General features: G+C 38.0%; 1 protein-coding gene across 1 annotated transcript in view; it reads right to left on the bottom strand.

Moving 5' to 3' along the window:
- Positions 1 to 18,423, bottom strand: part of ANTXR2 (ANTXR cell adhesion molecule 2) — a 152,868-nt gene that overhangs the window by 80,752 nt on the left and 53,693 nt on the right. Inside the window, exons 10-11 of the mRNA XM_060187924.1 lie at positions 16,179 to 16,248; positions 4,269 to 4,347 (exon numbers count right to left, since the gene is read on the bottom strand). Coding sequence (XP_060043907.1) covers positions 4,269 to 4,347; positions 16,179 to 16,248 — 149 coding nt within the window. The remainder of the gene's footprint in view (positions 1 to 4,268; positions 4,348 to 16,178; positions 16,249 to 18,423) is intronic.

An 18,423-nucleotide genomic window follows, 5' to 3' on the forward strand; every position in this document is an offset into this window, starting at 1 on the left:
ATAGAAACTGGATAGTCCTCAAAGCTCAAAATATGACCATTTACAGGAAAAAGGGGAAAAAACTAAAAGCCATACCCTGTCTTTATAAGTCACTTTGGAATCTGATTTAAAATAGTAGACTGTGTAAGGCTAGGGGCAGAGGTAGGGGTGAGAAAGGGGGCAGATTTGGGCTCGATTCTCAATTCTAGCATTTGCTTAACTGTAAAACAAAGGAAGTAATGTATCCTCCAGAGCATCCAGGCTCTGGGCCACACAGTCACCCACACCCCCCATCTCAGGAGGCACTGAGGGCTGAAATCAGCCTATCAAGTCATGTACACATCCTGTTGAGGGGTACAAGTGTACCTGCAAAATTAAGGTTCTGATACTAGACTCCTCTTGTGTCATATTAAATAAAGTTAAAAGTGATTAGCACATGTATTAAGTCTGGCAGTTAACCAAATATCAGAAAATATTTTCTTGGTATTACTATTCCAAGAATTAGAAGAGCAATGATTGGGAGGGGTGATTAGGAGAAAGACACATTTTTCACTGTATTTTTAATAGCAGACATTTAAGAGATCTGAAAATAAAGAGAAAGAACTGCCTAAGTAGTGACATTGTTCAGACTCTAATCTTAAATCTCTGAAATATAAATCTTAGTTTCCCCACTTTCAAGCTACTTTCATTCATCCAAGAAGTAATCTGGAGGACACCTGCCCTATCTAAGGATCAGGCACTGGGAGGAGAGTAAGACCTATGGTCAATTTCTCAAGACACAGAGAAAGGCCAGGAAGTAAACAGGAAATGACAATCCAGTGATGTGAGTGCTATGACAGAACTGAGCCCGGATGAAGAACTCAGAGAGCTTCTTTGTGAGATTTTGAGAAGGATTTTATTTTACTGTTTTATTTTACTTAGCTTTCAGGTGCTTGTGAAAAGCAAGAATATTATCCTACTATGAGTAATACTGTTAACTGTACCCCACCTAATCAGCATATCTAGATATGTTTGAAAAGACTGAACATAAATTAAATATGATGTCTGGTGCTGTCCACCACCTTCTTTTCTTTGGAGTGGAGACTGAATATACACATCAGCAGGTACACTACTCAGCTTCAGCCTCATGACCGTGAAATGGTAATATTACTCGTGCATACCAAAGGCATTTGCGTTTGGATACAAAATGATGGTTGAATGTAATGAGAAAAAGTATCCTTTTGATTGTTATCATTATGAGGGAGTAAACTGAAGTATTTATCATACTGTAGCCATCAGAGGACTAATCAACTTCACAGAGAGAAGTATCAAAGTCATGTGACCTACCTGAGCTTTTCTCTTTCACTCTCCTGAATGAAGCCACCTTCATTTCATACTTTGTACGGTATGTATTCTGGTTTTCCTATTTCTTAAACTGTTCCTTTTCACATTCACTTGCTTATTCTTTTGACTAAGACAAGATGAACTTAGATCTTATCTCATTAAACTTCAAACAGGTTTCTTCCTTCAAACTCTTATTTGTTGGTGGGGGTAAAGGGACCCACTTTAGAACATATATAATTCCAAAATATCTATAACTTACTTTAGAAAATGTATAATTCTGGGTGGGGGATATAGCATAATGGTTATGCAAAGAGACTCTCATACCTGAAGCATAAAAGGTCCCAGGTTCAGTTCTCAGACCCAACAAAAAGAAAAAGAAAAAAAAAAAAAGCAAGCAAGCAATAGCAATAGCAATAAAAAAAGACTCTCATGTCTCGTGCCTGAGGCTTCAAAGTCCCAGGTTTAACCCCATACACCACCACAAGCCAGAACAGTGCTATGGTTAAAAATATAAAAATAAATATTTTAAAGTATAATTCTAAAATATCCATAGCTAAATTTGAAAATGTATACTTTCTAAATTTCATAACACCTATTTGCCTCTTTGAAATGTATATAAATCTCAGTCTTAGAAATTTCAAAGGGAACATTTTCTTCTAAAAGTCATCTCTTTGAAATGTAGTCAGCAAGATGGTGTCCCACTACCCAGTCTCTGTGGAAGGGTAGGACTTAAACTTCCATGGGCACTTTGCTAGAAGTTTTAGTACTACCTCCTGCTAGAGAGATGGAAGAGAGTTTGCTTTTCCCTGGGGTAGAGTCAATGACAAATACAGCTAGCCTGTAATGTCCTCCACCCTACCTCTAAAAGATTACCCAGCCCTCTGTCTCAGCAGAATTGAGTTCAACCACTCTTCCCTATTGTAACAGTACTGAGTAAAGCCTTCCCTGCATGTTTATGGTTGTAATGTGCATTCTTTCTTGATCACTATGTATCCCTTAAGAATGGATAAAGGTGAGAAAAGTAGGGATGAAGGAAAAAGGTCAAAACAGAAAGAAAGAGAGAAGTACCTTCAAATGATCTCTTAAAATTAAATCAAGTGGCAGAAAGAACAATTTCAGAGGGAAATTTAAGTGAATTTAATCTAGCATTATGAAAAATTTAATTATTTTGTTTCCTTTCTAATTTTTACTACTGATGTCTCTGCTACATAGTTTAAGAACCAGCCACTTGTTGGATGAGCTTTAAATTCATCTATTTTCTCCTTCTCCTCCATTTCTCCCTCCTCCTCCTTTTTTTCTCTACTTCTTCCTATTTTTAACACTATTGTTAATCTAGTCAGAATTTTCTATGTCTAAGATTCCCTTCTACTATTTTCACTCCCATCAAACAAACATACTACCAGTTTCTGTTTGTTAATTGTCTGTATTCTGTTTCTCCTCCTCTCTCCTTGTCTAAATTCTGCTCTCCTTCCAAGATCTTTACTCTTGGTTCCTTCATAAGTACAAAATATTTCTCAGATACTCTTTCCCTTCTTGTTCTAGCTCTACTTTTTTTCTGTATAAATCATGTGACATTTGGTTCACAATTGCACTTCATAAAACAACTCACAGATATGTACCTCTAATGTAGACCTCTGTTGAGAACTCCAGATTTATTGATTCTACTGTCTTTCTGATATTCCCACTGAAAATGAACCCCAGATATCATTCAATCAACATTTATCAAACAGAAATTTTTCATCTTCTTTCCAAAACTATTCTACCTCATGATGTCTTATCAATCTAGTTGCTCAGGTGGAAAAAAAAAAAATAGAAACTCCTAACCATGGGATTTTCAAGTAAACCAAATTCTCAAATAACTTGGTTATAATAATAACTTTCTATTGCCTTCTTAAACTCTAAGACAGTAAGTAACCTTCCTCATTCTCTATAAAACCCATATTTCTCCTAGCCCTGGGACCTCTGGGGCGAGGCTCATTTCCCTTCATGCTTCTCTCGACTCATACCATTTGAAACTGTATCTGCTGACCTCAACCAAATCAATGCAAGCAGTACCACCTTATGTTTCACTTCAGACCGTGTCTAAAGATGCCAGGTGTGGGATGTCAGCCCTTCAGCTCCAGTCCTCTGGTGATACCTTAATGGAATTAAGGACTCCTTAATTCCATTTCAGGTGACGCACTTCCTAACAAAGCTACAGAACACAGATATAGACCAGGGCCATGAGATAGGGCACATGTACACATGTACACATGTATCCATAAGTTAGGGGAAAATATATACCTTAAAGTAAAAGTGCACAGTAGTTTGCAGTGACTCAGTAAGTGCAGCAAGCAAGTAGAAAGACCTAAAGAGGACACCATAAAGTATTTCATCAAATAGTTTCTACTTAGACCTAGGTACCCTCCTCACCTGAAAAAAAAAACTTCCTATTTCACTTCCCTCAATCACTCTAAGTTCAACCATATCAGAGAAAGTAAGGGCTACAAAAGCTGGATAGGGGCAAAAGACCGACATACTTTAATGATGGCCCTTTTGATGACTACCAGCCCACCCCCCCATCTTGGACCCTAGTCAGGGAATCCTGGGACAGAGAGACACCTGAAACACTGCTTCATCCCTCACAAAGCTTTCCCTCATAGGTGGGGACAGTGCTCAAACCCAGGTCTTTGAGCACTGTAACATGTGCACTCAACCAGGTACGCCCCACCTATTTAATGTTTTGAGAAAAACAGAACCTCATCTGGAAAGCATATTACCTTACTTTGCTATTGAATAGCATTTAAATTTTATACAGATTAAAATAAAGCTATATACTATTGTTAAATCACTTTTAAAGTTGCTAAAATGGAAAAAAAATGACACAAACTAAAATAAATTCCAGACCAACTTTTTTCCTCTTATTGGTCTCTAGTAAAATTGTTTGCACCTTTATTGTAAAACAAAATAACAAACTGTTTACTTACACATTCTGTGGCTGTGATGATTAATGAGCTCGAGATGACAGATTTCCCTCCATTAAAGCTCACTGAAACATTAAGCGTTCTAAAAGGAGGGAAGAAAGAAAAACAATTTAAGTCAAATTAACAACTAGAGGTTTGTAAACTTTCATATTTCAAAACTAGTCATAAAGTAATTGTGCAATCTTTTGACTAGTTATTCCAGCTTCTTATCTTCTTGATCCCAGTTCTTACTCAATAGCCAAAGGCAAACTCTTTTTATGACCAGTAACTAAAAGAGGTAGGAACAGGAATTTAACAAAAATCCAGAGAAATGCAGAGATTATTTCATGTTCCCAAAAATCTATAAAGGAATGAAAAATAACTTGATCCCTTTAAATTATTTTTCCTATCTCTTGGCATTCCTATCATTTCAAGATCATTGTTTCTGACACCATCTTTTCAGTCAAAAATTAGTAAAGTTATGGGACCCGTGAAATATAACTAAAATAGACTTCTGGCAACCAGGCAGTGGCGCAGCAGGTTAAGCACACACGGTAGAAAGAGCTGATCAGCAACAGGATCCCAGTTCGAGCCCCTGGCTCCCCACCTGCAGGGGGGTCGCTTCACAGGTGGTGAAGCAGGTCTGCAGGTGTATATCTGTCTCTCCCCTTCTCCATCTTCCCCTCCTTTCTCAATTTCTCTCTGTCCTATCCAACAACAATGACAGCATTAACAACAACAGTAACAACAACAAGGGCAAAAAAGGGAAAAAATTAAAAAATAAATTTTAAAAAATCATCTTAAAAAAACCTAAAATAGACTTCTTAGCTTCTTCCAACACGAAGACCTCAATTTTCACCTGCTATGCTTTTACTTTTAGGTTCCTGATTCTTTTTTTTTTTTTTTTTTTTTTTTAGGTTCCTGATTCTTAAACAAATCGTTCTGCTTTATATCTTAATGCTTTTCAGCCACCGAGTTACAGATGCTACAAAGACATCAACCTGAGACATCCCTGGGCAGATGAACTCAACAGTGTGTCCTGGCTTTGTATGTTAACTCTCTTTTCAGCCACCAGGTTCCAGATGCCAGCATAATGCTGACCAGACTTCCCTGGACTGATAACCCCACCAATGTGTCCTGGAGCTCCGCTTCCCCAGAGACCCACCCTACTAGGGAAAGAGAGAGGCAGACTGGGAGTATGGATTGAACAGTCAACACCCATGCTCAGCGGGGAAGCAATTAGAAAAGCCAGACCTTCCACCTTCTGCAACCCACAATGACCCTGGGTCCATGCTCCCAGAGGGATAGAGAATGGGAAAGCTATCTGGGGATGGGATGGGATATGGAGATTGGGTGGTGGGAATTGTGTGGAGCTGAAACCCCTCTTATCCTATGGTTTTGTTAATGTCTCCTTTCTTAAATAAATAAAAGAAAAAAAAATAGAGCTCTTATTTTGAAAACAGGACTTAAAATCACAAAGCAAGAGTAATTATTAATTTTATTAGTTCTGATTCTAGTAGTTAATTGGGTGGGAGAGGCCAGTCCATCTGGAGTTCACAAAGCTTTATAACTCTAACAATCTATCAAGGGTAAAAAATGACAAAGAGATTTTAAAGTATTAAGCAAACAGCTTTTTGTTCCCCACACAGTTTAGAGTATACCATTCAATATTAACTAGTTACCAATAAATCAAAATTATCCCACTAATGCAAATTCAGTAAATGACATTTTATTATTGGGGTCTCTATAAATTGTCCCAGATTTTCAGAATGAATAGCCTAAAATCTTGCCTTAATGGCTTCAAATCAGTGGAATCTTGTTACATTTAGAAGATTTCTCCTCCATTCCTTAAACAGAGTGCCAATTATGCAGAGCTAGGAGAAGACAAGGGATCTCAAGTCACTGGTAAAATTTCAATAATTGTGTCAGAGAGGAGATATAAGACACACTATCAACTTTCTGCTATGTGCCAGATGCTATTCTGTGCATTTTGTGGACATTATCTTATTTAATCCTCACAATAACCCTTAAAGTAAGTGGTAGTTTCACATAGATGAGGCACTTAAGATCCAGATATCCTAATTATGTTGCCCAAGTGGTAAAGCAAGGATTAAGACTAATTTCAAACCATTTCCATTAGGCCACAGAGATCTGATAAAATGAAAGTCCTTAAAGAGCTTCCCTTTTAAATGTGATACTGGCTGTGATTTCATTCAAAAGTAGAGCCATTCCAGCAAACATAGCTTTTTTTATATAATTCAAAAATATTTCCATTAAAATGTTGTTAAGATAGAAACATTTTCTTTGGCAAGATGGGCCTAGACCTTGAATCAATCCTTCTCTCCAGTTTTACTGGTCATCTCTATCAGGAACAACACAATAGACCCTTTTGTGGGCCCCAATAGGACCTTGCCCTCAACGTGGATCAACAACAGTAGAGAATATTCCATTCTCCAACAATTAGTTTGGCTTCATATGTTAACTCTTCTTTCAACCACCAGGTTCCAGATGCTACCATGATGCCAACTGGACTTCCCTGGCAGACAACCCCACCAATGTGTACTGGAGCCCTGCTTCCCTAGAGCCCTGCTCCACTAGGGAAAGAGACAGACTGGGATCACAGATTGACCTGTCAACGCCCATATTCAGCGGGGAAGCAATTACAGATGCCAGACCTTCCACCTTCTATACCCCATAATGTCCCTTGGTCCTGGTGGTGGGAATTGTGTGGAGTTGTACCCCTCTTATTGTATGGTTTTTGTCAATGTTTCATTTTTATAAATAAAAAATATATTAAAAAAGGAAAGGAACATTTTCTTTCTCTGTCCATGTCTATCTCTCCTCATTTCAATTTCTGTTCTACCAAATAAAATAGGGGGGAAAAAAAAGAAATATAAGTGAGAGGGCTGGGGAGGCAGTATTGATGGTTATGCAAAAGCCTTTTATGCCTGAGGCTCTGAGGTCACGGGCTGAATTCACACCACCACTATAAGCTGAACAGTGCTCTAGTCTCTTGACTTTCTCTCTCTCTCTATGAATCTTTCTCTCTCACTACAATAAATAAAATTTTTTTTTTAAAAAAAAAGATAGATAAGGGAAGACATTCTTCTGAGGCAGGACTGACCCACAAATGATGCATTGGGTGGAGAAAAGGTTAAGAACTGAAAACTCTCGGGACTTTCTTTTTTATAAACTGGTTTTATATAGTTTAGAAATGCTTATAGATATATTTCTTTTTCTTTTCTATTCTTCCTCCATTTTCATTGGGTGTGTGGGGGGTTGGGGGATTAATGATTCACATTACAGTCATTGAAACATGGGTACAATTTCATTATGTACCAAGACCCCAAAGTTCTCATCTGCCCCTCTCCCTTCCCTCCTCCAGAGTATTGATTTGAGTCCTTCATTATTTAATTAATATGAGAGAAGAAAAATTGATTGAATGTCTCAAACTTTTTAATGCATAGACCATAGGCTGAGTCTCTGAAATGTTGACTCTCCTAAAAGCTTAGATCAGGGAGAACAGATGCAAGCGGTGGCGTTACTCTATAAGACACAGCTATATATAAATATTGTCAAAGGACATAAGTTATGGTAATGTTGTTTATGATACAGCAAATCCTAACAAAAGGATTTTCAAAGTTAACCCAACTGCCAAATAATATGATTACAGCAATAACTATCTATTGCCTACTTAAACCCTAAGACAGCAGATACTTCTCTCTTCTTCTATAGAGCCTATATTTCCCCTAGACCTGGAACCTCTAGGGTGGGGCTCACTTTCCTGTATACCTCTATCAATTCATACCAAATGATATTGCATCTGCTGCTCCCAACCTAATCAATACAATGAGTACCACCTCAGCATGCTTCACTTCAGACTGTGTCCAGAGACTTTAGGCATGGAATGTCAACCCTTCAGCCTCATTAATCTTTCCTTTCATAGGATTCTCTGATTCCATTTCAGGTGGCCCACTTCTAACAAAGTCTCAAAACCTAGATATAGACCAGATCCCATGAAGTAAGGCATACGTTCACATGTATCCATAAATTAGGGCAAAATATATACCTGAAAGCAAAAGTGCACAATACTCTGCAGTGAGCCAATATATGCAGCAAGCAAGTAGAAAGACCTAAGAAGACACCATAAAGTTCCTAATGAAATAGTGTCTACTTAGACTTAGATACCCTCCTCACCTACTTCCTATTATACTTCCCTCAGTCACTCCAAAGCTAACCTTATCAAAGTAAGGACTGCAAAAGCTGAATAAGGGCAAGAGACTGGCATACTTTAACGATGACTCTTTAGTCACTATCAGGCCACCCCATCAGCTGGGGCCCTATTCGGGGAGTCCTGAGATTCCCAAACAGATATGATGGGACTAGACCTCAAATAAATCCCTCTCTACACTGTTACTGGTCATCTCTATCAGGAACAACAAAATAGACCCTTGTGTGGGCCCCCATAGGACCTTGCCCTCAACTTGAATCAACAATGGTAGAGAATGTTCCATCCTCCGAAGGGAGGCTGGACAACATATTCTATGCTACACCTGAGGAAGATGGGTCCTGATATTGGGGCAGTTTGGAACTTTCCTATTTATGACCACAGAATGTGAATCTACAGGGATGTAGAGGTGACATAGGCTCCCAAGCTGAAAATGGGCCCCAGATCACAACAAATCGATGAGGTCTACAATCAATAATATTATACATCTTTCCCATATTTGGGAACTACTTTCTTCCCTGATCCAGCTTTCTGGTCCTTTTTCCAGCCATGACAGTATTTCCTCAGACAATAAATTGTATCCACCTGCATATCAGATGTCAGGCTCAGAAAACAATTAGTATAGTCATGGGCCCTTTGGAATATAACTAAAATAGGCCTACTATCTACAAAATGAAGACCCCGAATCTTCATCTGAAATATGCTAGCCTTTAGGTTCATGATTAGTCAACAATGTTAACTCTTTTTTCAGCCACCAGGTTCCAGATACTACCATGATGCCAACTGGACTTCCCTGGGCAGACAACCCCACCAATGTGTCCTGGAGCTCTGCTTACCCAGAGCCCTGCCCCACTAGGGAAAGAGAGAGGCAGACTGGGAGTATGGATTGACCTGTCAAAACCCATGTTCAGCAGGGAAGCAATTACAGAAGCCAGACCTTCCACCTTCTGCACCCCATAATGTCCCTTGGTCCATACTCCCAGAGGGATAAAGAATAGGAAAGCTGAGGGGGGTGGGTGGGCAGGAATGGGATACAGAGTTCTGGTGGTGGGAATTGTGTGGAGTTGTACCTCTCTTATCCTATATAGTTTCTGTCAATGTTTCCTTCTTATAAATAAAAAATAAAAATAAATGAAAGAAAAGAAAAGAACATAGCTCTGAGTGACAGGCAGGGAATATGGATTGACCTGTCAATGTCCATATTCAGAGGGGAAGAAATTACAGAAGCCAGACCTTCCACCTTCTGCACCCCATAATGACCCTGGGTCCATATTCCCAGAGGGATAAAGAATAGGAAAGCTATCAGGAGAGAGGATGGGATACAAAGTTCTGGAGGTGGGAATTATTTGGAACTGTACCCCTCTTATCCTGTGGTCTTATCAGTGTTTCCATTTTATAAAGAAAAATTTTTTAAAAAAGAAAAAGAAACCTAAGAAACTTAGCATAAACATTGCTTAGAGTACAATTGAGAAGTATTTGACCAAATCATTCCACTGGCACAGTCATTAAACATTACTGTAATTTGTAATTCAGTAAATAAAGCCCATTAAGTTCTAGTAGTCACAGTGTCTTATGTGATATTTAAGATGTAAGGCAGCTCCAAAACAGGAGAATAGCATATTTCAGATACTCTGATTTGAGCGATTCCATACTCTCAAAATACAATTGACATTTCAATCCACAGTAAATTATTTGCAAATAATTAATATGTCACTAAATTTATATTTAATAAAAGATCACCATCTTACGATCCACTGAAAAGATTAAAAACTAACTAAAATTATGTAAGACATTTGCTGGGAGTAATTAATAATTTACCTCCAATTTGCACATACTGAAAATAAAACTGACAACTACTCAAAAAGTTATTAAAATTATGGTGACTTGAGTAATTTTAAAACCAAAAAAGGCTCACAGGAGCAGTGGATGTGTAATGCCAGCACTGAGCCCCAGTGATAACCTTGGTGGCAATAGAGAGAAAGAGAGAGATAGACAGAAAGATCTAGAGAAAGAATTAATCAATTGTATTACAGGCAAGATGGACTACACTGAAAACTAACAAAATTGGAGAGATGAAAAAGATTCTATTACCAAGTGAGACTCTCACCCAAGTCACTATTTGTTTCAATGATCAGTTATCAGTTTCAAGCATCAGTATGAGATGCTTGAAATTTTCCACATACACTGTAACCCACTACTTCAGATTCAAAACACTCTGTCAAGTGTCTTCCCACACTGCCTTTTAAGAGAACTAATACTATCAGTTTCATCTGATTTAGATATTTATTTCATATTTGCCAGGAGATTCTGGCCAATGTTTTTGAAAGCACATTTAACTATACCATATGCCTCCTTAAATCATCTCTATCAAACAAGCTGTAGAATAAGGCTCTGGTTCATTCTGTTCTGTTTTTCTTTCTTCACAATGTGTTTATGTATATTTACCCAATTTGTTCTATTCTTCTTGCCAAATTACAGGTTTGAAATCTCAACTATTCCAGAGCTGTGTGATTGTTGTGATTTCACTAAACAAGGGTCAGAGAATAAGTCCAGATGACAAGTCCTCATGAGACCTGAGCAAGAAAAGGTGAGGTGACTGCCAGGTAAGGGGAGGCTTCAAAGAACATGGCAGGATATTTTTCAAAGAAGACATTTTGATGCAAATGAACCCCTGACAGAGATAAGTTTTATAAACACTCTACATTTTTGGTAAGGTGATTTTCTTAATCATTTTTAAAATCACATTGTAAGAAATAGAAACATAATAAGTAGAAAAGAGGGGGTAGAAGCTTTGGGTCCATGATTGCTCAACAATTTGTTTGGCTTCGTATGTTAACTCTCTTTTCAGTCACCAGGTTCCAGGTGCCATCAGGATGCCAGCCAGGCTCCCCTGGAGTGAAGACCCCACCAATGTGTCCTGGAGCTCAGCTTCCCCAGAGACCCACCCTACTAGGGAAAGAGAGAGGCAGACTGGGAGTATGGACCGACCAGTCAATACCCATGTTCAGAGGGGAAGCAATTACAGAAGCCAGACCTTCTACCTTCTGCAACCCTCAATGACCCTGGGTCCATGCTCCCAGAGGGATAGAGAATGGGAAAGCTATCAGGGGAGGGGGTGGGATATGGAGATTGGGTGGTGGGAATTGTGTGGAGTTGTACCCCTCCTACCCTATGGTTTTGTTAATTAATCCCTTCTTAAATAAAAAAAAAAAAGAAAGAAAGAAAGAAAAGAAAAGAGGAGATAGGGGACAGCATAATGGTAATGCAAACAATGTTCATGCCTGAAGTTCTGAGGTCCTGGGTTCAGTCCTAGCACCACCATAAGTCAGAGTTGAGCAGTGCTCTGATCTCCTTATCTTTTTCTCTTTATCGCTGTCATTAAAAAAATAAAGTATATATTTTTAAAAAGTAGAAAAAAACAAACCCACTGGCTAATGCTTTTACATTGGTCACATGTAAATGCTTAGCACTTGCTCCACATAGTCTAAAAAATCTATAGCAAATTTAATAAACAGAGAGAAACTTAATAAATAGAGAAGAAATTTAATAAACAGAGATCTCTCTCAGAAGACTTTCCCTCAAAGACTCCCTTCTCATTCCAACCATACTAAACCACAGTACACCTGGTTAGGATTTTCCTAAAGGTAAAGTTTCTGCTTACTCTATGACATGAAGTTCTTTTTAAAAGGTGCACTTATTTATTAACAAAAGGGAGATATAAGCAGAGCATCACTCTGGCACATGTCATGGTAAGATCAAAATCATGACCTTATATTCTCAAGTCCTGTGCTCTATCCCTGTGCCAAACCCCAGGCTGCCATGACATGGGTTTCTGAATGTGAACCTATGTCCTTGCTACTCTGTTACAAATGTAAACCTATCTCCAAATAAACACCTTTCTATTAACCAACTTCAAATCCAAATTCATAAGTCCCAGACTTTTTTTAAAAAGTAATTCTCAAATAAAATGTACTTTCAGAGACCACAGAAATAGGAGAAAGGCATAGAGAAAGCAGGCTAATGAGACAAGGCGCATGTCCATGGCTCCAGCTCAGAGAGAGTGCATCTGGCGTTGAGGCTCTCAGTCTGGGGTTAGTTCAGTAGTGTGTTGTCAATTATTTAAGGGAGAATACAGGGGGGACCATCATCACATCTGTCACCCTCACACAGGAAAAACCTTCATTCACTGTTGGCCAGATGTGTTTATTTGAAACTTAGATTAACTAGCTACTTAATGGGTTTGAATCTTTAGCCAAAAGCTAATTAGGCAGACATATTAAGCGTCAGTCACCTTACAAGGCTAAACTGTTTCAGTTGTGGTTGGTTTTAATTCAATCTCATAAGAGCTCATCACTTACAAGAGTATCTGAAGAAAATTCTAAAGGAAAGGTCCAGATTCCTTGCAACATACTGAAGAATACAAATAATGATGTCCCCAAATACATTCGCAAATGAAATCTCTCAAGTTTTGCCTCTGTGGTATCATGTTGATATTTTTTTTAAAAATCAAACATAATTATTGTAGGCAAATCTCCTTCCCCAAACAGTCTCAGTATGCTCACTGGTGAAATATTAACATAAATCCAAACAAACAGTCATGTCTCACATCTGATACTTATTATGCTCTATATAATTTTTTTCAATTACCTCTCCTGAGCAGGCCATCCACAGATCATTAAAGAATATGAGTAGATCTATGTTACTCTCTTCAAAAGAAAACTGTACCCAAAGGCAAAGTCTAGAGGAAACACATTCAGTGCCTGCCTGGTGTCAAACAGGCACAATGCATTTTAAAATGACTTTAGAAGGGAAAGTAACTGTCTCTGTTGGCCAGAACTAAGCCCAAGATCATTTTCTCCTCACTTAAGTGGCATGAGCACCCCCCCAACAGGATTTTGATAATTTTTTTTCCTGTCCACTATAGGCCCTTACCCATCCCCTTCTAAAGAATCAAATACATGAAACCTGTCTTGCTAGACCTCTTTCTCTTTTTCTTTCTCCTCTCTGCAGGAAAGAAGGAAGGGAGGGAGGGAGAGAGGGAAAGCAGATTTCATTGTGACAGTAACAAAGGGGAAAAAAGAAGTGAAGGTGGAAACTTGGTGAGGGGTCAGAGCCTATAAAACCTAAAAGAATATTGCAATGATTATACTTTCACTTTGAATGGAGGGGAGGCTCATTACAGAGAATTATTTCTTTTTAATAATAATGTCAGTATGAAAACAGAGACATACATGTATGTAATACAGTTGGGAGGTCTCCTTGGTTCACTGTTTATCACTGTTTATATGATATTCTTTGAGAAGAGTGAGAGAGAGAGAGAGAGGAGATGAGAGGAAACGAGAAGGGAGGGAGTCTGACTAAATCCATTATGCATGGAGCTTGGTGTATATTGCCCAAAATGTTCTCATGTGATACCAGAGATCAAGCCTAAACAAGGTAAGGAATGCTTTGCTTTTTTACCAGCTAAGCAATCTCTTCCTCATCACAGAAAAGTTTAAGAAGTTATCACACTGATAACTTCTGATATGTTTTAGCAGGCTTACTCTTGCAAGGACAGAGGCAGAAAGACTAGTTAATAGGCTAAAAAATTGAGCAACCTAATCAACAAAACAAGTGCCACCTCAACATGTTTCAGCTCAGACTGCGTCCACAGACTTAAGGTGTGGAATGACAACCCTTTAGCTTCATTACTCGGGTGAGACCTTTCCTTTCATAGTATTCTCTAATTCCATCCCAGGTGGTTCACTTCCTAACAAAGTCCCAAAATCTAGATATACACCAGGTTCCATGAGATAGAGCATATGTTCACACGTATCCATAAACTAGGGCAAAATATATACCTGAAAGCAGTAGTACACTAGAGTTTGCAGTGAGTAACCCCCAACACTTCATCTCCACTATTCCAACCTTTGGGTCAATGATTGCTCAACAATTTGTTTGGTTTTGTATGTTAACTCTCTTTTCAGCTAACAGGTTCCAGATGCCATCAGGATGCCAGCCAGGCTTCCCTGGACTGAAGACCCCACCATTGTGTCCTGGAGCTCCGCTTCCCCAGAGACCCACCCTACTAGGGAAAGAGAGAGGCAGACTGGGAGTATGGACCAACCAGTCAACGCCCATGTTCAGCGGGGAAGCAATTACAGAAGCCAGACCTTCCACTTTTGCAACCTACAAAGACCCTGGGTCCATGCTCCCAGAGGGATAGAGAATGGGAAAGATATCAGGGGATGGGATGGGATATGGAGATTGGGTGGTGGGAATTGTGTGGAATTGCACCCCCCCATCCTATGATTTTGTTAATTAATCCTTCCTTAAATAAATAAATAAATAAATAATTGAGCAACAAATGAAGTAGCTCAGTCTCATATGACATGACTGGCCAGCTAAGGAAAGACTAGATTTTCAACACATTTTAAAATTACACTGAAATTTACTGATGGTTGATATATGAGAAAAAAACAATAATGAGTCAAAGGTTATTTTCTTCCTTACTTAATAACTAAATGAATGGTGCCACCAACAACTGAGGTAGAAATAGTGGATCTGAGATTAGACTGATGGGATCAACTAGGACAATCATTATGAAATCATAGGTTCAAACAAATTAGGGCCAAACTTCAAGTCAATAGAATTATCAAGGTTAATTCAAGACAAAATTATCCAAAAAAAAAAAATTGAGTCCTACTGTTCACATGATATTAAGATTCCCTCCATGCAAAATGGACCTGCCTCAAATTCAAGGCCAATCAGATTTACCCACAGCATTCTGCCAGTAGTATTTGCTTACTACATGCACAGAAAGTGATGATCTTTTATAGAAAGAAAAAGGATTCTGAGATTCTTGCTTTTATTTCATAATGTAGCTCAATTTAAATAGAAATAAAGGGGCCAGCTGGTGGTGTACCTCGTAGAACGTATATGTTATAATGCTCGAGATCTCTGGTTAAAACCCTCAGTCGCCACCTGTAGAAGGGAAGCTTCACAAGTGGTGAAGCAGTACTGCAGGTGTCTCTCTTGCCCTCTATCAAAATGAATCTAAAAATTTTTTTAAATATTTATTAAAAATAAATAAATAAAATAGAAATAAGAGTCTATACAATTTTACTTTGAGGACCACAAAGTCCAATATGTATCTTTAATATTGAAGCAGCAACAAAATTTAAGTATTTAAGTCAACTTTATCCTATTAAAATAATTCCCTTAACATCCCTAGAGCACAATACAACATAAATATCACTGTCTGACCACTACTCCTGATTTCAAACTAGAGACACAATACACGCAATATATATATTGCCTAGGTTAAGATGTACCTTGTAGAACCATATTTTGCTCTTTAATTTAATATTTGAATACTATATTAATTACTCAATCTAAAAACTAACTTTGGAAGTGTGTATGTGTTGTGTAAATGAGCACACAAAAGTATGTAAGTTTAATGCTCTGAAGTCTAGAATCATAGCTATGGCTCCTGTTATATAAAAGCAACTAGCAGCAGGCTATTTGAAAAACAAGATAAAACATACTTCACTGTTTTCTAACCATTGTAATTAAGGTTCTAACTAGTGTGACTTGCTTAAGACTTAGTGTTTCATGTTCAACCTGTACATCAAGAAAATAATCAACAAAACAACCAAGGTACAGCCATCAATTCCTAACAACTCATTTTAAAAAAAAGTCGATGATGTTTTCAGTGAAGTACTTACTCTCCAACTTTATTCAAGGCAGGTGCAGGACAGAGCATAGAATTAAGCTCTACACTGATTGGATGTACGCCTAGAAAATAAAATAACAAAGTTAATAAAGGATTTTACGTATTTCACAGAGTTACATTAACAAATATGAAGAGGATGCAGCATCAGAGTTCAAGTATGTAACATTATGAAAAAAATAAAAAGGTCTTCATCTAAAGAAATATAAGGAAGGGGGCTGGGCGATGGCGTAGCAGGTTAAGTGCACATGGCACAAAGCTCAAGGACCGGTGTAAGGATCCCGGTTTGAGCCCCGGCTACCCACCTGCAGGGATCATTTCAAAAGCAGTGAAGCAGGGCTTTAGGTGTCTCTCTTTCACCCCCTACACTCCCAATTTCTGGCTGTCTCTAGCCAATAAATAAATAAAGATTTAAAAGAAGTTAAAAAAAAAAAGATGAGAAAAAGAGAGAAGTAGAAATTACATGCTGTTGACATTTAGTATTTGTAAAGTACAAGCAATATTTTTTTCACAGACTAAAATGATATGCATTTGTAGATACTATAAAATTATGAACTTTCCCCCTCAATTTTTCAAATATCTCAGATTTTAAGAATAAGTGACAATATTTCCAAAGCAGAACTTTTATTTTTTTTTATTTTTGGGGGGTTTATTTTTTTTTTATTATTTAAGAAACTATTAATTAACAAAACCATAGGGTAGGAGGGGTACAATTCCATACAATTCCCACCACCCAATCTCCATTTCCCACCCCCTCCCCTGATAGCTTTCCCATTCTCTATCCCTCTGGGAGCATGGACCCAGGGTCATTGTGGGTTGCAGAAGGTGGAAGGTCTGGCTTCTGTAATTGCTTCCCCACTGAACATGGGTGTTGACTGGTCGGTCCATACTCCCAGTCTGCCTCTCTCTTTCCCTAGTAGGGTGGGTCACTGGGGAAGCGGTCAAAGCAGAATTTTTAAACGGTGAAGAAAAGATACCCAGAGAAGAATAAATTGGCTGATTTTAATAATTGTGTCTACAGTGAATATATTTTATAAAGGTGAATTCTTAGCCCTTTTAATTTAATAACGGTGAGGAAAAATGATACTGATTTATAAAATGTTCTGAAAAGCCAGACAACCAAATGTCTAGTCTTAGGAAAAGTGATAAAAATATGATCTGACTCTACTCATTTGAGTTGAACTTTAATATTCTTGTTTTACTAAATAGAAACTGTGTCTATACTAAAATCAACTCAAATTGTAATCAAATGGAGTTAAGTTAATATAATATATAAATGCCAATGTCTACTGAATAAAAGCAAAATGTTTTGTCCTCTTCAACTGTAGATCATACTGTGAACATAGTTGGGGGGCTGTAGCACAGCAGGCAGAGCACATACATCACCATGCATGAGGTTTGGGGTGCATCCCTTTGGTCCCCACCTGATAAGCACTCAGCAGTGCCTCAGGTGTCTCCCCTTTCTGTCTCTAGATCCTTATCTATTTCTCTCTGTCTCTCTCCCTCTATCTATTAAAAGGAGGAAAAAAGTGTCTACTGGGAGCAGTAATGTCTTAATGCAGACACCAATTATCAGAGATAATTTATCCCTGGTGGATAAATGGGAAAAAAAGAAAAAGAAAATAGTTTGTTACAAACATTTTTGTCTGACATTACCAAAATGATGAACTCTTTAAGAAGAAATTAATTAAGATATTTACCAGGCTAAGATGTTCTCCACTCTAATCGAACAAGCACACAAGAGTTGATACTGTGTGTACAGCCTAAGCTGTGCTAATTAAAGTGCTTATTGCCATCTGATAAGCAGCAGCATTATAGATGAACCCCTCAAAATATATGCCTACTAGAGTTCATAGAGTTACAGCATCTGCTTAGTATAAAGTTGTAAAAGACAATGTAATCAGTGGTAAGATAAAGACAAGTCTTAGTAAAGATCCAAAATGCTCAGAACACTAAGATTCATTTAACAGGATTTGTTGTCAGGCTACCAATAAAAACACCCTCATCTACTTTTCTGAAAGATAAACTAGGGGCTAAAATAATCCAAAATCTATAAATGTGATAATTAGATGTGGGGGTGGGTGTTGGAGGTAAAATATATATGGCAAGAAGCTTATTATCAAGGAACTGACTAACAGTTTACTGGGAAATGAGATGCTAAATACAAGTGACAATAAAATAAGGTGGTATGTAATAGACCGACTCAGGACAGTCAGAATTTTCAGGCAAAAATAACAAAA

Source organism: Erinaceus europaeus, chromosome 3 (assembly GCF_950295315.1).
Source record: "Erinaceus europaeus chromosome 3, mEriEur2.1, whole genome shotgun sequence".
NCBI classification, from domain to species: Eukaryota; Metazoa; Chordata; class Mammalia; order Eulipotyphla; family Erinaceidae; genus Erinaceus; species Erinaceus europaeus.